The sequence below is a fragment of the Rhamphochromis sp. 'chilingali' genome, assembly GCF_963969265.1.
Source record: "Rhamphochromis sp. 'chilingali' genome assembly, chromosome: 18".
In the NCBI taxonomy this organism is placed as follows: domain Eukaryota; kingdom Metazoa; phylum Chordata; class Actinopteri; order Cichliformes; family Cichlidae; genus Rhamphochromis; species Rhamphochromis sp. 'chilingali'.
In genome coordinates, this window is record NC_137945.1 from 5,394,721 (window position 1) to 5,414,133 (window position 19,413).

At 40.3% G+C, this 19,413-nt stretch overlaps 1 protein-coding gene across 6 annotated transcripts in view; it reads left to right on the forward strand.

Moving 5' to 3' along the window:
* LOC308385631 (uncharacterized protein) overlaps positions 1 to 19,413 on the forward strand; it is a 42,387-nt gene that overhangs the window by 4,054 nt on the left and 18,920 nt on the right. Inside the window, exons 1-5 of one of the 6 annotated variants that reach the window (XM_080864694.1) lie at positions 7,241 to 7,484; positions 9,146 to 9,251; positions 11,527 to 12,123; positions 17,331 to 17,927; positions 18,479 to 18,962. The exons of 1 other annotated variant lie outside the window; for it this stretch is intronic. In XM_080864694.1, coding sequence (XP_080720820.1) covers positions 9,234 to 9,251; positions 11,527 to 12,123; positions 17,331 to 17,927; positions 18,479 to 18,706 — 1,440 coding nt within the window. In that variant the 5' untranslated portion in view covers positions 7,241 to 7,484; positions 9,146 to 9,233 and the 3' untranslated portion in view covers positions 18,707 to 18,962. Of the gene's footprint in view, positions 1 to 7,240; positions 7,485 to 9,145; positions 9,252 to 11,526; positions 12,124 to 17,330; positions 17,928 to 18,478; positions 18,963 to 19,413 lie in introns of those variants that run through there. 4 more of the 6 variants (XM_080864695.1, XR_013969590.1, XM_080864692.1 and 1 more) reach the window with 4 other exon arrangements.

Here is a 19,413-nt window from a genome sequence, read left to right on the forward strand (position 1 = left end):
CAAAGTTTTATGACTATGTATTATTATAATTGCAGTGTCATGGGGGTAGTAGTGTTTTTCTTGTGTCCCATTCAGCTGAGTGTTTTAACTGCACAGTTACAGTGTTATTAATGCAGTATTAATTTAGTATTACTGCAGGATTACATTAGTAGTTTAGCACTGTGTTGGTACCCTGCAAATATTAGCATAGTAGTACTTTAGTGTAACTCAGATGTTACTGTAATATTAAATAAGTATTACTGTAGTATTATGGTGGTAGTATTGTAGTTATTGCAGCCCAGTAAACTGAGTGTGTTGAAACAGTAAAATGTAATTGTACGTCTGCAGAGATGCTCTTTATTTCAGGCGACGTTCAGGATTAAAATGTTGAAGGACTGACTTACACTGTGTTTGTGTCTTTGTTCAGAAGCAGAGCGACACAGATGGATCCAGTTCTCAACCCTGTCATCACTGTGGTGGTGGGAAAGACTTTCGTTGTGACTTTTGTGGAAAAACTTTCAGTCAAAAACATACCCTAAAAGTACATCAACGTAAACACACTGGAGACAAACTGAAATACTGTAAAGAATGTGGGAGAAGCTTCACCAGATTAGTGGATTTAAAAGAACATGAACTGATTCACAGTGGGGTTAAAAAGCACCTCTGTGATCAGTGTGGGTCATCCTTCACCACTGCAAGTGACCGTAAAAGACACAAATGAGTCCACACAGAAGAGAAACCATACAAGTGCAGACACTGTGACAAAAGCTTCTCACAATCAGGCAATCGTAACCTTCATGAACATACACACATGGAAGGAAACTACAGCTGTGACCAGTGTGACAAGAGCTTCAGGAATCTCAGTTCATACTCCGAACACAAACGATCCCACGTTACTAATAAACTGTTTCACTGTTACCAATGTGCCCAAACATTCACGTCATTATCTGCTCTGTGCAAACATCAGTGTGATCACTCAGGGCTGAAATCACTCCCATCACAGTGAATCTGAAGAGACAGAAAGATCCTCTTCTGGTTTCGGGGTCAGACTTAAAACCCTTGAGGTCAGGCTCCACAGAGTTCAGATGTAAAAATGTGATGAGGCAGCTGTGAATGAACATGTTCCTCTAGTGTACTGAGAAAAATTAAACAGATGATGAGTAGATAAACATGTTAAACTGTGTTATAGACAGTGATGCACCTAGCTGCTACTCAGGTGCACATGTGTGACAAAAATTACGAATGCGTAGTGACACTTATGTTACCAAGCGCCTTTGCGTACTTGACCATCTCATTCAACTTGACACGTGTTGCTGCAGCTTCTTTGGTGTTTCGCCACCACCTAAGAAAATACTTTTTTCAGAAAACTGGCTCCAAAGTGCCGTGGCTTGAATCTAACAACGAGTGTACTGAAATGTGGTGCAAGTCATTGCTAATAAACAAGCTAGCTGAGAAGAAATGTCCACATTTATATTCTGAGGATATTATTATTATAGCGGCTAGGAGTAAATGTCAGACATGCATATCATTCACGTGAAGGGGGCACGGATCGTGCAGAGCATCACACCATCAGCGGGGAGTTAGGAGCCAAATTGCAGTCTGCCGAATTTTGGGGGATGCTTTCCGATGGATCTGTGGTCGTTGAGCAGGAAATCATTTACATTGTGTCTGTGTCCAGCAATGGAGAGTTTACCTCTGACTCTCTTGGACTGATTGAACTGGGTGCTGACCGCACCGCACAGGGATGGACTTGTGAGACTTCCTGAGGACACAGGCTTGGATGACTGGACAACAAAGTTGGTCGCTGCGTGCACAAACGAGGCTGCTATCAACGTGGGTATCTTCAATGGCGTTGTGCCAAAACTCCGGCAACTTGCTACAGTTGGAGACTCCCTTGTGCAAATTCTGTGCACAGCACACACACTGGGAGATTTCTTAAATTCAGTTGATCACAAGGATCCTTACTGTGAGACGTTTAATCGCTGTGTGGTCAAGCTGATGCAGTTTTATGTGCAAAAAAAGTGGAGCAAAAAAAAAAAATGCTTGAAGACCACCTGCCAGCCATTATAATGTAACTGGCTACAAGTGATAACTTGTAGCATATCTGCAATAGAGCGTTTTCAATGCGTACTAAAAACCGTCCTGGTACTCACCTGAGTAGCTCACTAAAAAAGTTATGTGCACCCCTGGTTAGAGTCTGACAGCTGCTGGTAAGAATGACCTGCAGTAACGCTCCTTCCTACACTGTGGGTGTAAAAGTACTGCTGAACGAGCTGCTCAGTGCTTGTACCGTCTCATGCAGAGGTGGGAGGTGTTGTCCATGATGGATGTGAGCTTAGACCAGCGGTCCATCATTTGTTTCGTACCAGGTCGCGAGAGTTGAGGCTCGGGCATGAAATGTATGGTTTTCAGGGTTTTTTATCGTTAACTCGGTTTCCCTGCGACTTCTCCCGTGTGTTATGAATAAATTTTAAATATTTACATGTTACCATAGCGACCAGAGAGCATTAACGGGCAGAGAGGAGGATGTTACTCTCAATGTTGTTGGCGCATTTCAGGAGGAGGCTGCTTTCCCGATCCGGGAAAATATTTTTTGACATTAAACTGGTCCGTGGCGCAAAAAAGGTTGGGGACCGCTTGCTTAATACATGATAGACACCAAATACAGTTAAACATGCCAGCTAACATTAATATTCTGATTCAAAAGTTTCCATTGAAACTGAGAGAAAAATGAAACAGGATCTTCAAGAGGACTGGCCAAAGAGCATGTTTCCCAGATTTTGGATAACAAATGGAGTTTCCGCTGTGCAAAGGGTCATAGCAAAATGTTTATTCTGTAAACTGTATGGAGGAAAACCCAGCCAACAGTACAGCGTAGTATTGTAAAACGGTATGTAGTAGTGTTCACTTGCATGACAAGCAGAGCCGTGCACCTTGAAGGGATTACGTTTTAGATACTGACCCATGTTTAATGCAACATCACAAAGTTATTGCTTGTCATGAAGTGAAAACCAGCTCTCCCTCCAGGACTATTTGACAGAAAAGAAGGTGGGAACAAATCCAGTACATTTCAGACCTCTAAGGAAACTGTGGATTTGAGAATATTTACCATTGCTACAAGAATGACAGAAATGGATAAAAAGTTGTTTTGTGCCTGGAGATGTTGTCATGGTTAGATCCCAATGTAAAAACCTCGAGGGTCTTGGGTATTCTGAAAAATCATAACAACCTTTGCAGATAAGAAAGGTCTGGTACGTGTAGTTCGTCTTCACACAAAAACAAACGTGATTGAAAAACCTGTAACAAAAATTACTTTTGTTATGTGAAGCTACAAACTGATGAACTAGATTACTGGTAGAAGGATGTATGAATGAAACATGGTCTGCCCTCTTATGCATATTGTATGAATGTATCATGACTTATTATGGCTCCTTTAAGTTAAAAACCACTCCTGCATGTTTTAGTAATAAAATCTTTGATCAGTTTCATAAATTGTAACACTGCTCATTTTAAGTGTTTTTCATTTAGTGCAACAGCTGGATATTAACCTCATAATCAACATAAGCAGCAAACATAATATAGCCATGAGATGTATTTTGTATATTGTGCAGGAAAAGCTGCTCTGTACCGTAAACGCTGAGCATCAAAGTCTGTGTCCAGCCAGAGACGTCTACCTCAGATAAAACTGACATATTAGATATCAAATAACTGAAATGGCTGAAACTTTAATCCCAATGTAAAACAGAAGAAAGTTCCTCCATCCCTTTAACTGTGTTTTGTTCTGTACTTTGTCATAAATTTGTGAGTGTGAACAAGAGTCTGATACATGAAAACACCCATTCAAAGGCATTGTGTAGTGCAGATTAGGCTGTGTTAGTCAGATGACTTCAAAACACAAATCTAAAGCAGGTTTTCCATCTATCAGGAACAACGTGAGCGTTCAAAGCTGTCATAGAAAATGTTTTTAGTTTAAGGTCAAAAATATATATGAAAAAAATCTAAAGTAAACCATACTCATTAAACACAACATATTATTACTGCTTTGAGAATTACATGGAAAAAACAATAACAGATGAAATACTAATTCAAGAGTAAAGTAAAAATGTCAATATAAAGTTGATGTTTCATGTAAAACTAGATAGTACAGAATTAGTAAAAGTGCACGTTAAAGTGAGATTTTGTTCATGTTTATCTTGTTTTGTTCACACATACTTGACTCGACTCGACTTTTGTAATTCCTTTATGATCACGTCGTTCTAAAAAGCTTCCAGTTAATCCAAAATGCTGGAGTTAGAGTCCTGACAGCAGACAAATCATCTTTCTACCTTGTTAGCTTCTCTTCACTGGCTCCATGTTAAATCTAGAATTGAATATAAAGTCCTGAATAATCAGGCCCCATCATTTCTTAAAGACCTTGTACTGTAGTACCGTATGATCGCAACAGAGCACGTCGCTCTCAGACTGCAGTCGTACTTTTGGTTATTAGTTTTGAAAACTAGAATGAGAGCAGAGCTTTCAGATATCAGACCTCTCTCCTGTTGAACCAGCTTCCAGTTTGGATTTGGGAAACAGACTCTTCTCTCTGCTTTTTCTTCCCACCTTCACAAAGTGTTTGCTCATAGGGGGTCGTCTGCTTGTTGAGGTTTTTATCTAATACTGGTTTCAAGTTTGTCCAGGCCTTTAATGTTCATGTTTGTTCTTCTTATTCTGCTTAGCAGTAGAAAATCTACATAAATAAAGCTTCTATGCCATAAAAAGAAAAAAAAATGCTTCCTTGAAAAGACTAAATTTACAGGTTAATATTGAATATTACATAAAATAAACTGTGTATGGAGTGTTTTTGAATGGGAGAGATGTAGAAATAGTCACAGTCAGTGAGGCAGAATCTGTGGAAAGGTGAATTTAACAAAAACAAAGAAAGTGAGCCTTTATTATTGGCTGGACACGACGCTACAAAATAAGAAGCAAACAGGGAACTGAAGGAAAACCTAAACTGGAAACAGCTAAACAGAGGATCAAGTGAAACATGGAGAACATAGCAAAAACCTGACAACCAGGAACAAGGAGCATGAGACAAACACAAAGGAGGAAATGCAGAGTGAAACACCGAGATGACAAACACACGATCCGACATGGAGTAGAAGCAAACACACAGCAAATATACACAAAGAAATGAGAGGATGGAGAACAGGTGGGAACACAGCTTCAATTAAATAGATGTGACGAGGCGGGGAGCAGAGCTGAAGACATGACACAAGACACAGACTGTCAAAGTAAAACAGGAAATACAAGACAGACACAGAGACGCAGTCTCAACACTGAGAAATGGTAACATGAGAATAGGTGAGGTGAGCCGCAGGAAGAGAACAGAAACCAGGAACAATCAGAGGTGGGTCGAGTATCCAAAAATTGTACTCAAGTAAGAGTAGCATTACTTTAAAATATTATTACTGAAGTAAAAGTGAAAAGTAGTCGTCAACAAAGTTACTCAAGTAAGAGTAAAAAAGTACTTGGCGAAAAGACTACTCAAGTAGTGAGTAACTGTTTGAAATGTCCAATTTATTTTTTAAATAAATGTTATCAGACAAACAAAAATAAATAAATATACAAATTTTACCATTTTCAAAAGGAATATGTGTAAAAACATCAACAAAATAAGGCACAACAATTCTAATTTCCAGATTTTCACAACATTTTTCAAACAAGCTTTTTTCACCAATACCTACAGTAAATAATATAAATATATAAACAGTGCAAACAATTTCCAGTGACAAGATATGCTGTAAACTTTATATTAATTTTGCTCCAAATGCCACAGCAGCCTCAGAGAAAACAGAACGAGGCATCTTGAACATATGTACATACAAGCCAGCTCAGTTTACCATAAATTGTATGGGTGTGCATCTATTTCTGCATATTTAGCAAACATGTGCCATTTCTTCACTCAGTGAGGTGATGGTTAAGCTTCAGCGGCAGTTTGCTCTCAAGGTTCTTTCTGTGAAGTTGTGACTGTTTAGCAGTGAACAGGAGTCCTGCATGACTGAGAAGTCCTTCACAAGCTCCAGATGCAGGAAGAGCTGTGTTGACTTTGATTGACAGCTTCTTGATGTGAGGAACGCCATGCAATAGATCCACGCCTCCAGTGAATGGACATGAAAGGTACCGTTCCAGCCCTGCTTCTGGCTTTCCTGACCCCATGGATCCATCATCTTCGTCGAATAGGCTGCTGTTTGTGCTGGCCTCATCCAGCTCTGTGTCTAGGTGATGTCTGATGAAGTGGAGACCTGTGGAAAGATGTATGGTTTTCAAAAGAATTAGGTCTGGTCATTATATTGCTGTATACACTGCAAAGCTGCAGATGTTTGTTTGGAGCTAGCCTCCAAAAGCTGGCCATACACTGTGCGACTTTTGGCCCATTTTGAGCCGATTTGTCAGTTGCGCAACCGTTTTGGGGATCGGCCCGTGTTTTGCCTTAATCGTGTGTGCATCGTGTCGTATACATGGGGTAATGAAAAGCAGTTAACACCTCACGACCAGCTCCCAATCATCAATCGTATGGTCACATGATAATCAAACCTGTTTGAAATCCTGTCGCCCCTCAACGCAGCCTCTCACACTGCGCATGCACAAACACAGAAATGACAGAGAAAAGGTGGAGCAGCACGGCAGTGCAGCGTGTGATCTGGACACAAGAGATGGAGGCACAACTTGTAGGATGAGGCAAGCTCATCTGAGTACGTAAGCGTAGAGCTGCCACCCAGGCAAAAGAAAAATAGAGCTATATCATGTTATAATGTGAAAATTTTATTGTTCTAACAATATACTTTTCATGTTCGTGCAATATAATATTTATATTGTACGAACATGATAATAATGTATATTGTAATAACTTTTTACTTTCTACTTTTTAATAAATGGTAAATGGCCTGCATTTGTATAGCGCTTTTCTAGTCCCTAAGGACCCCAAAGCGCTTCACACTACATTCAGTCATTCACCCATTCACACACACATTCACACACTGGCGATGGCAGCTACATTGTAGCCACAGCTGCCCTGGGGCGCACTGACAGAGGCGAGGCTGCCGGACACTGGCGCCACCGGGCCCTCTGACCACCACCAGAGAATAGGAGAAAAAATTGTTTGGGAGGATTTGAGGGTCGACGTTCCAGTTCACACTCCACACCAGTTTATGGTGGTAAAGCACCATTATGTTGTTTGACAACTGCCAATAAACCATAAAGGAGAAGAAGAAGGGGCGGAGCAAAGTAAGAACGTTCCACGAGAGGAGGTGTTTGCACAGAGAGCTGCTTTTTCATTCAAAGAGAATAAAGTAGTACCGCCGTTTGGATCGATATCTGCATCGATCTGCCCACCCTTGTCTCCTGGATCGTAGCTGAGATCAGCGTGAACCACGTGGGTCTCTGCTCCCTGATCTGTTTCCTGTGTTTGGAAAGAGTTGCAGCTTCATCGCGGAGTTTCTCTCGGTTTGTGGGCTCATCTAAAGGTAAGCACCGAGCTAACTTTACTGTGAGTTCAGTTCATGTTGAGTTTAGCTCCTGAATGAGGTCTTCTGCTGCTCTCCTCGGTGTCTGTTCACAGTTTATTGTGAACACGTTGAGAGAAGAGTGAGAGAGTGTTTGGAGAAAAACACCAACTAATCATTAGCTCAGCATGCTGGGAGAAGTTGAGTGTTTGCTGTGATGCACAGGAAGATGTTAACAAAAACTAATGAAACAGAGATGAAAGTAAACAGTGTTCATATTTGAAAGCACAGAGAATAAAAATATATTGTGGTGGTTAATTTGCAGCTCTTGGTGATTTGGGAGAACCATGTTTTTAATCATGTTGTGGATTCAATGTTGGGTTTTATTTCATTTTGTCTACAGAAGTTTTTCCCACCTGTGATCGTTCAGATTGATTTGTTGGTTTGACTTGAATCATGTGAAGGTTTAAAGCTGCACTTCCCCCAAAAAGAATAAAGTATAATCATGAAGAATGTAATAATGTCTTCCTGTGTCAAACACAGCTGCAGTCAAAGTAGGAAGGAAAGCACTGAAACCACTGATCAATGACCACGAGTACTGTGGGAAATATAAATGTTGTAATTTTAAATAAAACAACATTAATCAAGAGGTTATAGAAGGTTTAAACTGGAAGACATTTAAAGTAGTGTTTTGCTTGTAACTGCATACGTGCCTGCGCAGATTAGAACAGGATGTACTCAGGATGTGTCATATACGATCATGGGGCCTCACAACGAGAAACAGGAAACAGATGGAGGTGAGAGAGTGCTGAAACCGTTAGTGAGGAACAAACATCAATACTATAAAAGGAGTTGCAGACAACTGCCGCGCATGTTATGTTATCTGCTTACGCATGAAGGGGCGTGAACCCTGACATGTAAAACTGTGTATCGAAGTGCTTCCTCTTTGAGATCTACTGGACTACGCTGAGGGTGGTGTCGTGTACATCTCCCACATATGTGCTTAATAAATAATTGTTGTTGACTGGACAAGATCTGAGTAATGTTTTTTTGTTCTCAGCCCAACATCAAAGAATCAGGACAGTACCGTTCAGAGAGTTGGGGAATGGCTGCACAGAATCAAACTTTTAGGAGTGGTGGAGGTGGTGGGACTGGAGGGCTGAAGGAGTTGAAAGTGTGGGGTGGGGGAGTAACAGGTCTGTCCCTGTTTGTGGAAACCACAGGAGGAGCTGTTCAGGCTGTTGCTGGGTGTGAATTGTTGATGGAGTCTTTAAACTTGTAGTTGCTGTTTTCCAGACTGAAGCAGAGTCGTTAGCTGAAAACTGGTTTTAGAGGTTCATTCAGGACACCTTCTCAGGCTCTTACAGCCTTACCTGTATCATAACAAAGTGTATAAACCCCAATCCACCTTTAACATGGTCCTTCTCCCAAACCTTCAAATAGGACTTTCTGGCCCTGTCATAGTAAAGGGCTGCTTAGAATATTAGAGCCAATGTCACAAAGTTCCTCCTGAAGTATAAGTGAGTGAGAGAGTTTCCTCACTTTGCAGCACAACACGTCTCACAAGATTTCTACAAGCAGTCAGAGTGAAATTTGTACTTTGTGTTGTCAGATGAACATATGAGACACTTTGACTCTTCAGTGCAGTGTGGAGCCTAACAAAGATCTGTTTTGTGTCCCAGCTGATCAGCAGGAGGAGAAGAGTCTGACGGAGCAGCAGAGGAACATTTTCAGCCATCTGGACTCAGCTGAGTCACTACAGAGGAAACAATGAGCTCAACACAGGAGGTGAGGAAAATATCACAGTTTCACCAAATAATCAGTCACGTCTAAAACTCTCATCCTCCCAACCTGTTATATGACTGTGTTGTATATTATGTTGTTTTTTAGAGACCACAGCACATGTTAAAATAAGGAAGGTTTATTCATAAAAAATATTTATTAATCAAACAGACAAAACATTTTTTTCATCATCCCCAAAAATACACATTCAAAGCACCACAACAGCAGCCCGATATCAGACAGAAGCTGTCAGCTGAGCTCTGTAGAGAGGGCAATTATAATGAAGCTCTTCAGTTTGATTTGTAGATTCAAGCTGCTCTTCATATGTTTGGCCAGCAGATGTCACCAAAGAGGACTGTGTTGAAAAGCTTTGAGTAATGAACCTTTTTCAATACAAGCTTCAGTGTTTCAGAAAGCTTCATTTGGCCATCACTGATATAAATAATATTATAGAAATGATCAGAGGAGGCAAAAGTACATTTACTCTATACTTAAGTAGAAGTACAGATATTAGTGTTAAAAAATACTTCAGTAAAAGTATTCATTCACCTTCTTTCCTTAAGTAACAGTGAAATGTAATCAGAGTAAAAAAGTAAAAGTAGCTCCTTGAAGAACTTTTTAACCACATGTTTTTATCCAAAGTTAACTGAACCTTGTGCTTTATTAATGTAATAATAAACTAAGATTAGTAGATGAAGTACAAACTATTTATTTCTAATAAAGGTTCTCTGTTTGAATCAGTTAAGTAGAAAATGAAGGAAAATAAAACATGTGTGTATTTTCTGTTGCCTACACTGTAGAGGGTGACTTTGCCTCTAAACAGGAACATGAGCAGGGAAGAGGTTAAAGTGGGATTGAGCAGGTGGGAACCCTAAAATCAGCTGTAGTGGCTCAGCGTGGGGAAAAGAATCACAGCTCACAATAATTTCTGTTGAGAGCTCCAGTAGATTTTCTTCAAGTACAGGATGTGATCAGCTGACCTGCTGCTCTCTGTGGATGTACTAGGGCTGCACGATTTTGCATAAAATGAGAATCACGATTTTTTTGACTTAGAATTGAGATCACGATTCTCTCACGATTTTCTTTTCCAGTATAAATATTTCTTGCACTTATTAACTGCACATCAACTTCGTAACAGTTGAGACTGAACATAAAAACAATAAATAAACATAAAAACAACAAATGTCTCACGTTTTGTTGTTGCCGCAAAATGTTGTACTGCTTGAAATTCTGTCTCCACCGTTGCTCGACGCTGCGTGTATAGAGCAGGTAGTGCAACAACAGAAAAATGGTTGCGGGACGGCACCGTGTAGCGTTTGTCTAGGGTGTTGATCATTTTCCTAAATCCCTCGTTTTGCACAGTGTTGATGGGAGCCATATCTTTGGTCAGGTGATAAGTGATAGCCTCCGTAATTTCTTTGTGCCTGCGGGAGTTCGATGGGTATAGGGAAGCGCTGTATAAGGTTCCCGTTATTGATGTTTGGGTGGTTGACCGGGACGGATTTTCTCCTGTCACTTTCTTGGCCTTTACAGCTTCATCTCTCACGTGCTCTCCGTTGTTTTTTCCCCTGCCAATTTTATCAGCAAGCTGGCTTCTGTATCACGTGGTATAAGGCTCCGCCCATGTCATTTGTTGAGCAGGAAGAGTGAGCGCTTGTTTTCATGTCCCGGATCAAAATGCGGTACAATCGTCATCTTTTTTTTTTTTTTTTTAATTGTTGTCATTTGTAAATGAGATCGCACATAAGTATGAATTGAGATCGCGATTTTCTAACGATTAATTGTGCAGCCCTAACATCTCACTTTAACTCCTGACTATGACTCACAGTTTTGCCTCTTTCATCTCTTTTTATGTTTCATACCCTGGTGATTAGTACACGATCAGGATTGTGTTTCATGTGTTACTGTTTAGGTTCAAATCAGTTTGATGCCCTTAGTGATGAAATAACTCCCCTCAAATTCCTCAAACCGAAAGTAAAAAGTCTGTTTTGAAAATATAATGAGTAGAAAGTCCTTTTTTTAAATGTGGGGAGTAAAAGTAAAGAAAAATAAGGAAAAAATGATTTTAGAGTGTTTGAACAGTCATAAATTATTTTTAACAGCAGGTTGGATGTAATGTGTTTCTACTACCAGCAGGTGGGGATAAGAGACCTTTAAGGTGTTTGGTGCCACACTCCACCTTCAGGTTTAAAACTAGTGTTAATGGAGGGAGTTTGAAGGTTGAGTTTGTTCCACGACTGCATTTCAGTCACTGCCTCTGTTTGTATCTCTGTCACTGCAGGACCAACATGGAGCGAGAAGTCAGCGCTCTCAGGAGGCCGACAAACTTCACAGAAGAAAGAGAGAGAAAAAACACACCTGTGACGAGTGTGGGAAGGATTTTATTGGGAAAGAGTCACTAAAACAGCATCAGGTCATCCACACTGGAGAGAGACCATTCAGCTGTGACTTGTGTGGAAAGTCTTTTTCCTGGAAGAGTACTCTAAAAAGACACCAACTCATCCACAGTGGAGTTAAAGCGTACAACTGTGATCAGTGTGGAAGAGCTTTTACTCACAGTTGCAACTTAAAGGCTCATCTAGTTACCCACTCTGGAATTAAGGCATACAGCTGTGACATCTGTGGGAAAACCTTCAGCCAGTTAGGGAACCGAAATAAACACCTACGCATTCACACCAGACATGTTGTGTACTGCTGTGAACAGTGTGGCAAACAGTTTATAACCAACACGCAGTTACAACGCCACATGTTTACCCACACTGAGGAGAGACCTTATAAATGTGACCTGTGTGAGAAGACTTTTAAATCTCCACATTACCTGAGACAACACCAACAGATCCACACCAGAAAGAGACTCTCGAAGCGCAGTTACTGTGAGGTATGTATTTATGTTTTTATCTTGTCATTTTAGCCTGACTGTTTGGAACAACTCTGCTCATTAAACTGTGTTAGCATGTTAGCAATTCTACTGCATGAAAAAGGCTGCATCTGAGGTGGCACAGTTAATCTGCCTCAGATTGTTTTGCAGCAAGTTTCATAATCTGAAAAAAAGACATAATGTCATATGTACAGACTAGAGATGGACCGATCCGATATTATGTATCGGTATCTGTCTGATACTGACGTAAATTACTGGATCGGATATCGGAGAGAAATAAAAAATGTAATCTGATCCATTAAATATCAACAAAGCACTTCACAAAACTTGTGACATGGCGTAACTCGGCTCATAACCATAGCATGTGGCAGCAGTATGCATCACGTGATAGAGTGGTTGTGGCGCGCGGGACCTGTCTGCAGTCTGTTTGAACATTTGGAGCCTCGCTACCAATCCGGCATTTCATCTCCGAGGAAGTTTTCCCAGAGAGAAGTAAAGCAAGTGTGTAAGTTCATCTCTGAATGTTTGTAAAGCATTCCAGCGTTAAGCTTAACAACCGATATATGGAGCGACTGCCTCTTCTCTCTCCCTCCCTCTCCTGCTGCTACTTCAATCATGAAACTGATTAATGATCAGCTGATCGGCTTTTCTGTCGCGAGTCCGTCTCTCTTGTTTGTTTTTGGCCCACTTCGCACCAGAAAGAGGAAACCAGCGGCTGAACAACTGCAGCACGTTTAAGCTTGATAAGCTGTTGTTAGAATTTATTTACGTTCCACACCAGGATCTTTTTCTACGTAACTGATGGCTGGTAACTGTGCAGGGGCGGATCTAGCAAAGTTTAGCCAGGGGGGCCGATAGGGCATTAACAGGGAAAAGGGGGCACAAAGACATATTTTTCTTTCTTATTCTCATTTAAAATGTCTAGCTTTTAATAAATAATTATACGAAGCTTACACCCAAAGTTTTAATCTGATGTAAAATGTATAGAAGTTCATTACTGTATATAGTAACTGTTAAGTCTAATATACCCTAGTAAGCTATAGCACTTTTTCCTTTGGGAAGGTACCATCTGTGCAGTCTGCAAATCTGTTGAAGATGTTGAATCTATTTAAATGTTCTTGAAAAATAATTGATTTCCTTGCAAGTATCATGAGGTGGAGGGTGGGTGGTTCCCATTTTGTTTTTTGTTTTTTGTTTTTTTGTTTTGTTTTGTTTTGTTTTTGCTGGGAGTTGTAGAACTTTATTAGTTAGGGTGCTTAGTCTTTAAAATGCCAGAATAGGGAGGATGGAGCAGGTTTAAGTTTATTAGATTGATCAATATTGCTGAACTATGAAATATTTTGGGTGCAGTGTATTTTTTTTTGTTTGTTTTTTTTACTTGAGCATGAACTTATACAAAAAGCAGCAAGATATTAAAAAAAAACACTTTTATTGATTTAAAACACACTATATCGAATTCATATCAGTATCAGACATAAAAAAAGTGGTATCGTGCCATCTCTAGTACAGACCCAATATCTGATTTCAACACATGAGGACTTACATGTAAGCTTTAATCTGCAGTTGATCGAATCCCACTGAGCAGTCCTTCCCTTTAAATCTAACCTCTCTTCTTCCTCTCCTGTCCTGTGTGTCTTATCTTTCTCCATCTCTGAGTGAAGTTAGCTCTCTTTCTTTTCTCTCCCTGTGATGTACAGCAGCTGGACCTTTAGCCAGCAACACACTGTGAGACAAACTGCACACAAACAGTTTGTGTGTTTGCTGATGTTTGTTGATAGAAACGCTGCATTTGAAATTACCTGTTTGTTCAGGTGCTGTGCAAAAAAGAAAGAAGAACAACGTCTCATAGGGCTGCACGATGTTGCATAAAATGAGAATCACAATTGTTTTGCTTAGAATTGAGATCACGATTCTGTCACGATTTTCTTTTCTAATATAAATATTTATTGCACTTATTAACTGCACATCAACTTCGTAATAGTTGAGACTGAACATAAGAACAATTTCGTCTCCACCGTTGCTCGACACTACGTGTACACAGCAGGTAGTGCAACATTTGAAAAATAGTTGCGGGATGCCACTGTGTAGCGTTTGTCTAGGGTAGGGGTCAGCAACCTTTAACACCCAAAGAGCCATTTGGACCCGGGTTCCACACAAAAGAAAACGATGGGGGCGCAAATACTTTTTGACATCTCAAATGAAGATAACACTGTATATATTGTTTTTACCTTTATGCTTTGTGTGAACAACTAAGGTGTGTTGCTTATGAAGTCCATGAAGTGCTACAGAGAAAATTACATTTTATTTCTGTAATTAACACATTTTGAACTCTTAACCCTTTAAGACCTACCATAGAACCAAGTCCGCCAGAGCTTATATTATATTTTTACATGCTGTGGAGCCATTTTTGGGAGCATTTCAAGTTGCTATACATCAATATAACCATTATAGCCCAGATTTTAATAATATGTATTCATTAAGTGCATAGTAATTACATAAATTGCAAAAAAGTGCAATAAACTACAAAAAAATTGAAAATCGTTTTTGATTTTTTAACATATATTTGTAGTTAGAGAAATTTAAGAGGCTTATCCCTCAAAACTGTAAATACAAAAAAGTTGCACAAAATAGTTTCCCACCACAGGAAATTTATTTTGAGTGTCTTCATAGTTTTATTTTTGAAATACACCAATTTTTATACACTGCAGGAAAAACGAAAATAAATATTATACTGCAAATTTGCAAAAAAGCAGCATATGCATCAAAATAAACTATTTCCAGCAGTGCAATATGAGTCCTAAGCATCCCAGAAACGACACAGAAAGTCATAAAGTCAAAGATAACTTTTAAAAAGAGCAGTATAGGCCCTGAGGCCCTGATCGCAAAAAAGACTACATTTCCGCGAAAATGACGTCACTTCCGGTTTCGGCCAGGTAATGGCGGAAATGCAAAAGTTCGCGCTGACGTCTATTCCAACGTAGGAAGTGTTTTGAACAGCTGATCGGACCGGCAAAGCGTGTTTCTGGAATATTATGTTTTTGTTCCTGCAAGCGCTTTTTATGCAGTTTTTGCAAAGCTTTATGTGGAAGGAAACCGTGACCTAGGACAAGCTGATGGCACAATATGTAAGTACAACTCCTCCGGTTTCATATGCAAAAAAAATTTTTGCGCTAGCTTACGTGGTTGCAGTGCTACCGGGATTTAAAAATAGTTACGCATAACAGAGCGTTCCCGCTCCGATCGGCTCTAAAGGGTTAAAGAAATATAACAAAAGGAAAGACACCCAGCTGAACTAAAATGATCCATGTAGCAAAGAAAAACTGCTGTGAGCCGCCACCCTTATATCGCCTTTGGGCTTTTGGAGCCTTGACCTGACTTTAAAAAAAAAAACTGGAAAAAAGCACTATGCTGCTAAAAGATGAAAAATAGATATTTGCAAAATTCTGCCTAAATATGTATTTTACCTGGTTAATGTGTGTGGCGAGGCGTGGTCTGCAGCGCTGCTGCAGGGGAGGCGGATGCACCTGAGCGGGATTCGCAATCACGCCTCGCCGCCTTAACGTCTGTGCTCTCTATGCTGTTGTGTTGGTGTGTGTCGGGCTATGAGCTGAAAAGCTACAGCCGGCTGTATGCGTACAGCAACCGTGTGTGAAAAGTGCTCAATAAAGAGATGCTGAAAAGCATCTTCATACAAACATCGTCGGGTCTGCCCTGATATGTTTACAATGGGACTTCTGCTCCTGAACCTCTGCGCACAGCGTCTGCAGATCGGGGTTGTACGAAGTCAGTTTCATCTTTACACAGGACTATAAGCTGTCATCTGTGAGGCGTGAGCGGCGTTTGTTTTTAACATAGTTCATGGTGGAGAACAGCTGCTGACATAATGTGGATCCGAAGATCCATAATTGGCCTACCTGGGGTTGAAAGTCTCGATAAATTGCACGGCATTTCGGGCGGTATATCGGCTTCCGCTAGTGTGACGCTTATTTTGAGCGAAAAAAAAAAAAAGAATATAATTTTATTTTTATATTTCAATATCACAATAATCTTCCAATTTAGAACTACAAGTTAAAAAAGAACTAACATAAATAAAATACACTTCAGCTAAATACTTCTAATTTATTTCCCAAACCACGCGGAGCCGCACTGTAAGGACTAAAGAGCCACATGCGGCTCCGGAGCCGCAGGTTGCCGACCCCTGGTCTAGGGTGTTGATCATTTTCCTAAATCCCTCGTTTTGCACAGTGTTGATGGGAGCCATATCTTTAGCCAGGTGATAAGTGAAAGCCTCTGTAATTTCTTTGTGCCTGCGGGAGTTCGACGGCGCTGTATAAGGTTCCCGTTATTGATGTTTGGGTGGTTGACCGGGACGGATTTTCTCCTGTCACTTTCTTGGCCTTTACAGCTTCATCTCTCACGTGCTCTCCGTTGTTTTTTCCCCTGCCAATTTTATCAGCAAGCTGGCTTCTGTATCACGTGGTATAAGGCTCCGCCCATGTCATTTGTTGAGCAGGAAGAGTGAGCGCTTGTTTTCATGTCCCGGATCAAAATGCGGTACAATCGTCATCTTTTTTTTCTCCTTTTTTTTTAATCGTTGTCATTTGTAAATGAGATCGCACATAAGTATGAATTGAGATCGCGATTTTCTAACGATTGATTGTGCAGCCCTAACGTCTCACTTTAACTCCTGACTATGACTCACAGTTTTGCCTCTTTCATCTCTTTTTATGTTTCATACCCTGATGATTAGTACACGATCAGGATTGTCTTTCAATTCAATTTTATTTATATAGCGCCAAATCACAACATAAGTCGTTATGTTTCATGTGTTACTTTTCAGGCTCAAATTGGTTTGATGCCCTTAGTGATGAAATAACTCCCCTCAAATTCCTCAAATCAAAAGTAAAAAGTCTGTTTTGAAAATACAATGAGTAGAAAGTCCTTTTTTTAATGTGGGGAGTAAAAGTAAGGAAAATAAGGAAAAAATGATTTTAGAGTGTTTAAACAGTCGTAAATTATTTTTAACAGCAGGTTGGATGTAATGTGTTAGAACTACCAGCAGGTGGGGATAAGAGACCTTTAAGGTGTTTGGTGCCACACTCCACCTTCAGGTTTAAAACTAGTGTTAATGGAGGGAGTTTGAAGGTTGAGTTTGTTCCACGACTGCATTTCACTCACTGCCTCTGTTTGTATCTCTGTCACTGCAGGACCAACATGGAGCGAGAAGTCAGCGCTCTCAGGAGGCCGACAAACCTCACAGAAGAAAGGGAGAGAAAAAACACACCTGTGACGAGTGTGGGATGGGTTTTATTGGGAAGGATGATCTAAAACGTCACCAGGTCATCCACACTGGAGAGAAACCGTTCAGCTGTGATTTGTGTGGAAAGTCTTTTTCCAGGAAGAGTACTCTAAAGATACACCAACTCATCCACAGTGGAGTTAAAGCGTACAGCTGTGATCAGTGTGGCAAAGCTTTTACTCACAGTAGGTACTTACTGAGTCATCTAGTTACCCACTCTGGAATTAAGGCATACAGCTGTGACATCTGTGGGAAAACCTTCAGCCAGAGAGGGAACCTAAATACACACCTACGCATTCACACCAGACATGTTGTGTACTGCTGTGATCAGTGTGGCAAACATTTTACAAGAAACCAGCATTTACAACAACACATGTTTACCCACACTGAGGAACAACCTCATAAATGTGACCTGTGTGAGAAGACTTTTAAATCTATAGATTACCTAAGACGACACCAACAGATCCACACCAGAAAGAGACTCTACAAGTGCAGTTACTGTGAGGTATGTATTTATATTTTTAACTTGTCATTTTAGCCTGACTGTTTGGAACAACTCTGCTCATTAAACTGTGTTAGCTAGGGGTGGGTTTTGATAATCGATTTACCGATTAAAATCGATTCTGGCTTGGATAACGTGACATCGATTCATTAAACTCCTGAATCGATTTTTTAAATATAATTTTATTTTGCCCGAAACACCCGAATCTCAGGTGAAACATCACAAAATTTCGACAACCACCAAACAGTAAATGAGAGCAGGTACACGGATTCTGCACGAAGACATAAACACAAAGCGCCGACCCGCAGATCAGAATCAGTGAGATGTCACCTTTCTCACCTGATAGCACGGACACGGTCGGGGCTGAAAGTTTGCAGCTCACTGATTCTGATGTTTCATCAATTCTACTGCATGAAAAAGCAGCTCTGAGTGATTATTCAGATTTTCATTTCAGTTATGATTTTGTTTGTTTTTTATTTGCTCTTTATTTCAGGCGACGTTCAGGATAAAAGTGTTGAAGGACTGACTTACACTGTCTTTGTGTCTTTGTTTAGAAGCAGAGCGACACAGATGGATCCAGTTCTCAACCCTGTCATCGCTGTGGTGGTGGGAAAGACTTTCGTTGTGACCTTTGTGGAAAAACTTTCAGTCACCAATACACCTTAAAAGTACATCAACGTAGACACACTGGAGACAAACTGAAATACTGTAAAGAATGTGGGAAAAGCTTCACCACATCACATCACTTAAAAAAACATGAACTGATTCACAGTGGGGTGTAAAAGCATGTCTGTGATCAGTGTGGGTCATCTTTCATTACTGCATGGGAGCTTAAAACACACAAACGAGTCCACACAGGAGAGAAACCATACAAGTGCAGACACTGTGACAAAAGCTTCTTACAATCAGGTAATCGTAACAGGCACGAACGTACACACATGGAAGGAAACTACAGCTGTGACCAGTGTGACAAGAGCTTCAGGAATCTCAGTTCATACTCCAAACACAAACGATCCCACGTTACTAATAAACTGTTTCACTGTTTATGGGCTCTGTGCAAACATCAGCGTGATCACTCAGGGCTGAAATCACTCCCATCACTGGATCACAGTGAATCTGAAGAGACAGAAAGATCTTCTTGTGGTTTCAGGGTCAGACTCAAAACCCTTGAGATCAGGCTCCACAGAGTTCAGGTGTAAAAATGTGATGAGGCAGCTGTGAATGAACATGTTCTTCTAGTGTACTGAGAAAAATTAAACAGGTGATGAGTAAGATAAACATGTTAAATTGTGTATATTCTGTGTGTAATTTCTTACTGTCCGTATAATTCTGTGTATTAAACTCTGTTCCAAGAATATTACTCTTTTCCAGAGGATCTTTTCGAGTGCCTTGATTTTAACTGACTCTAAAAAAAGCCGGATCTCCACAGAGATCCATGATGGCTTTGCGACCAAAGCAGACAGCGGTATAAACGCTGTCTCCAGCTATA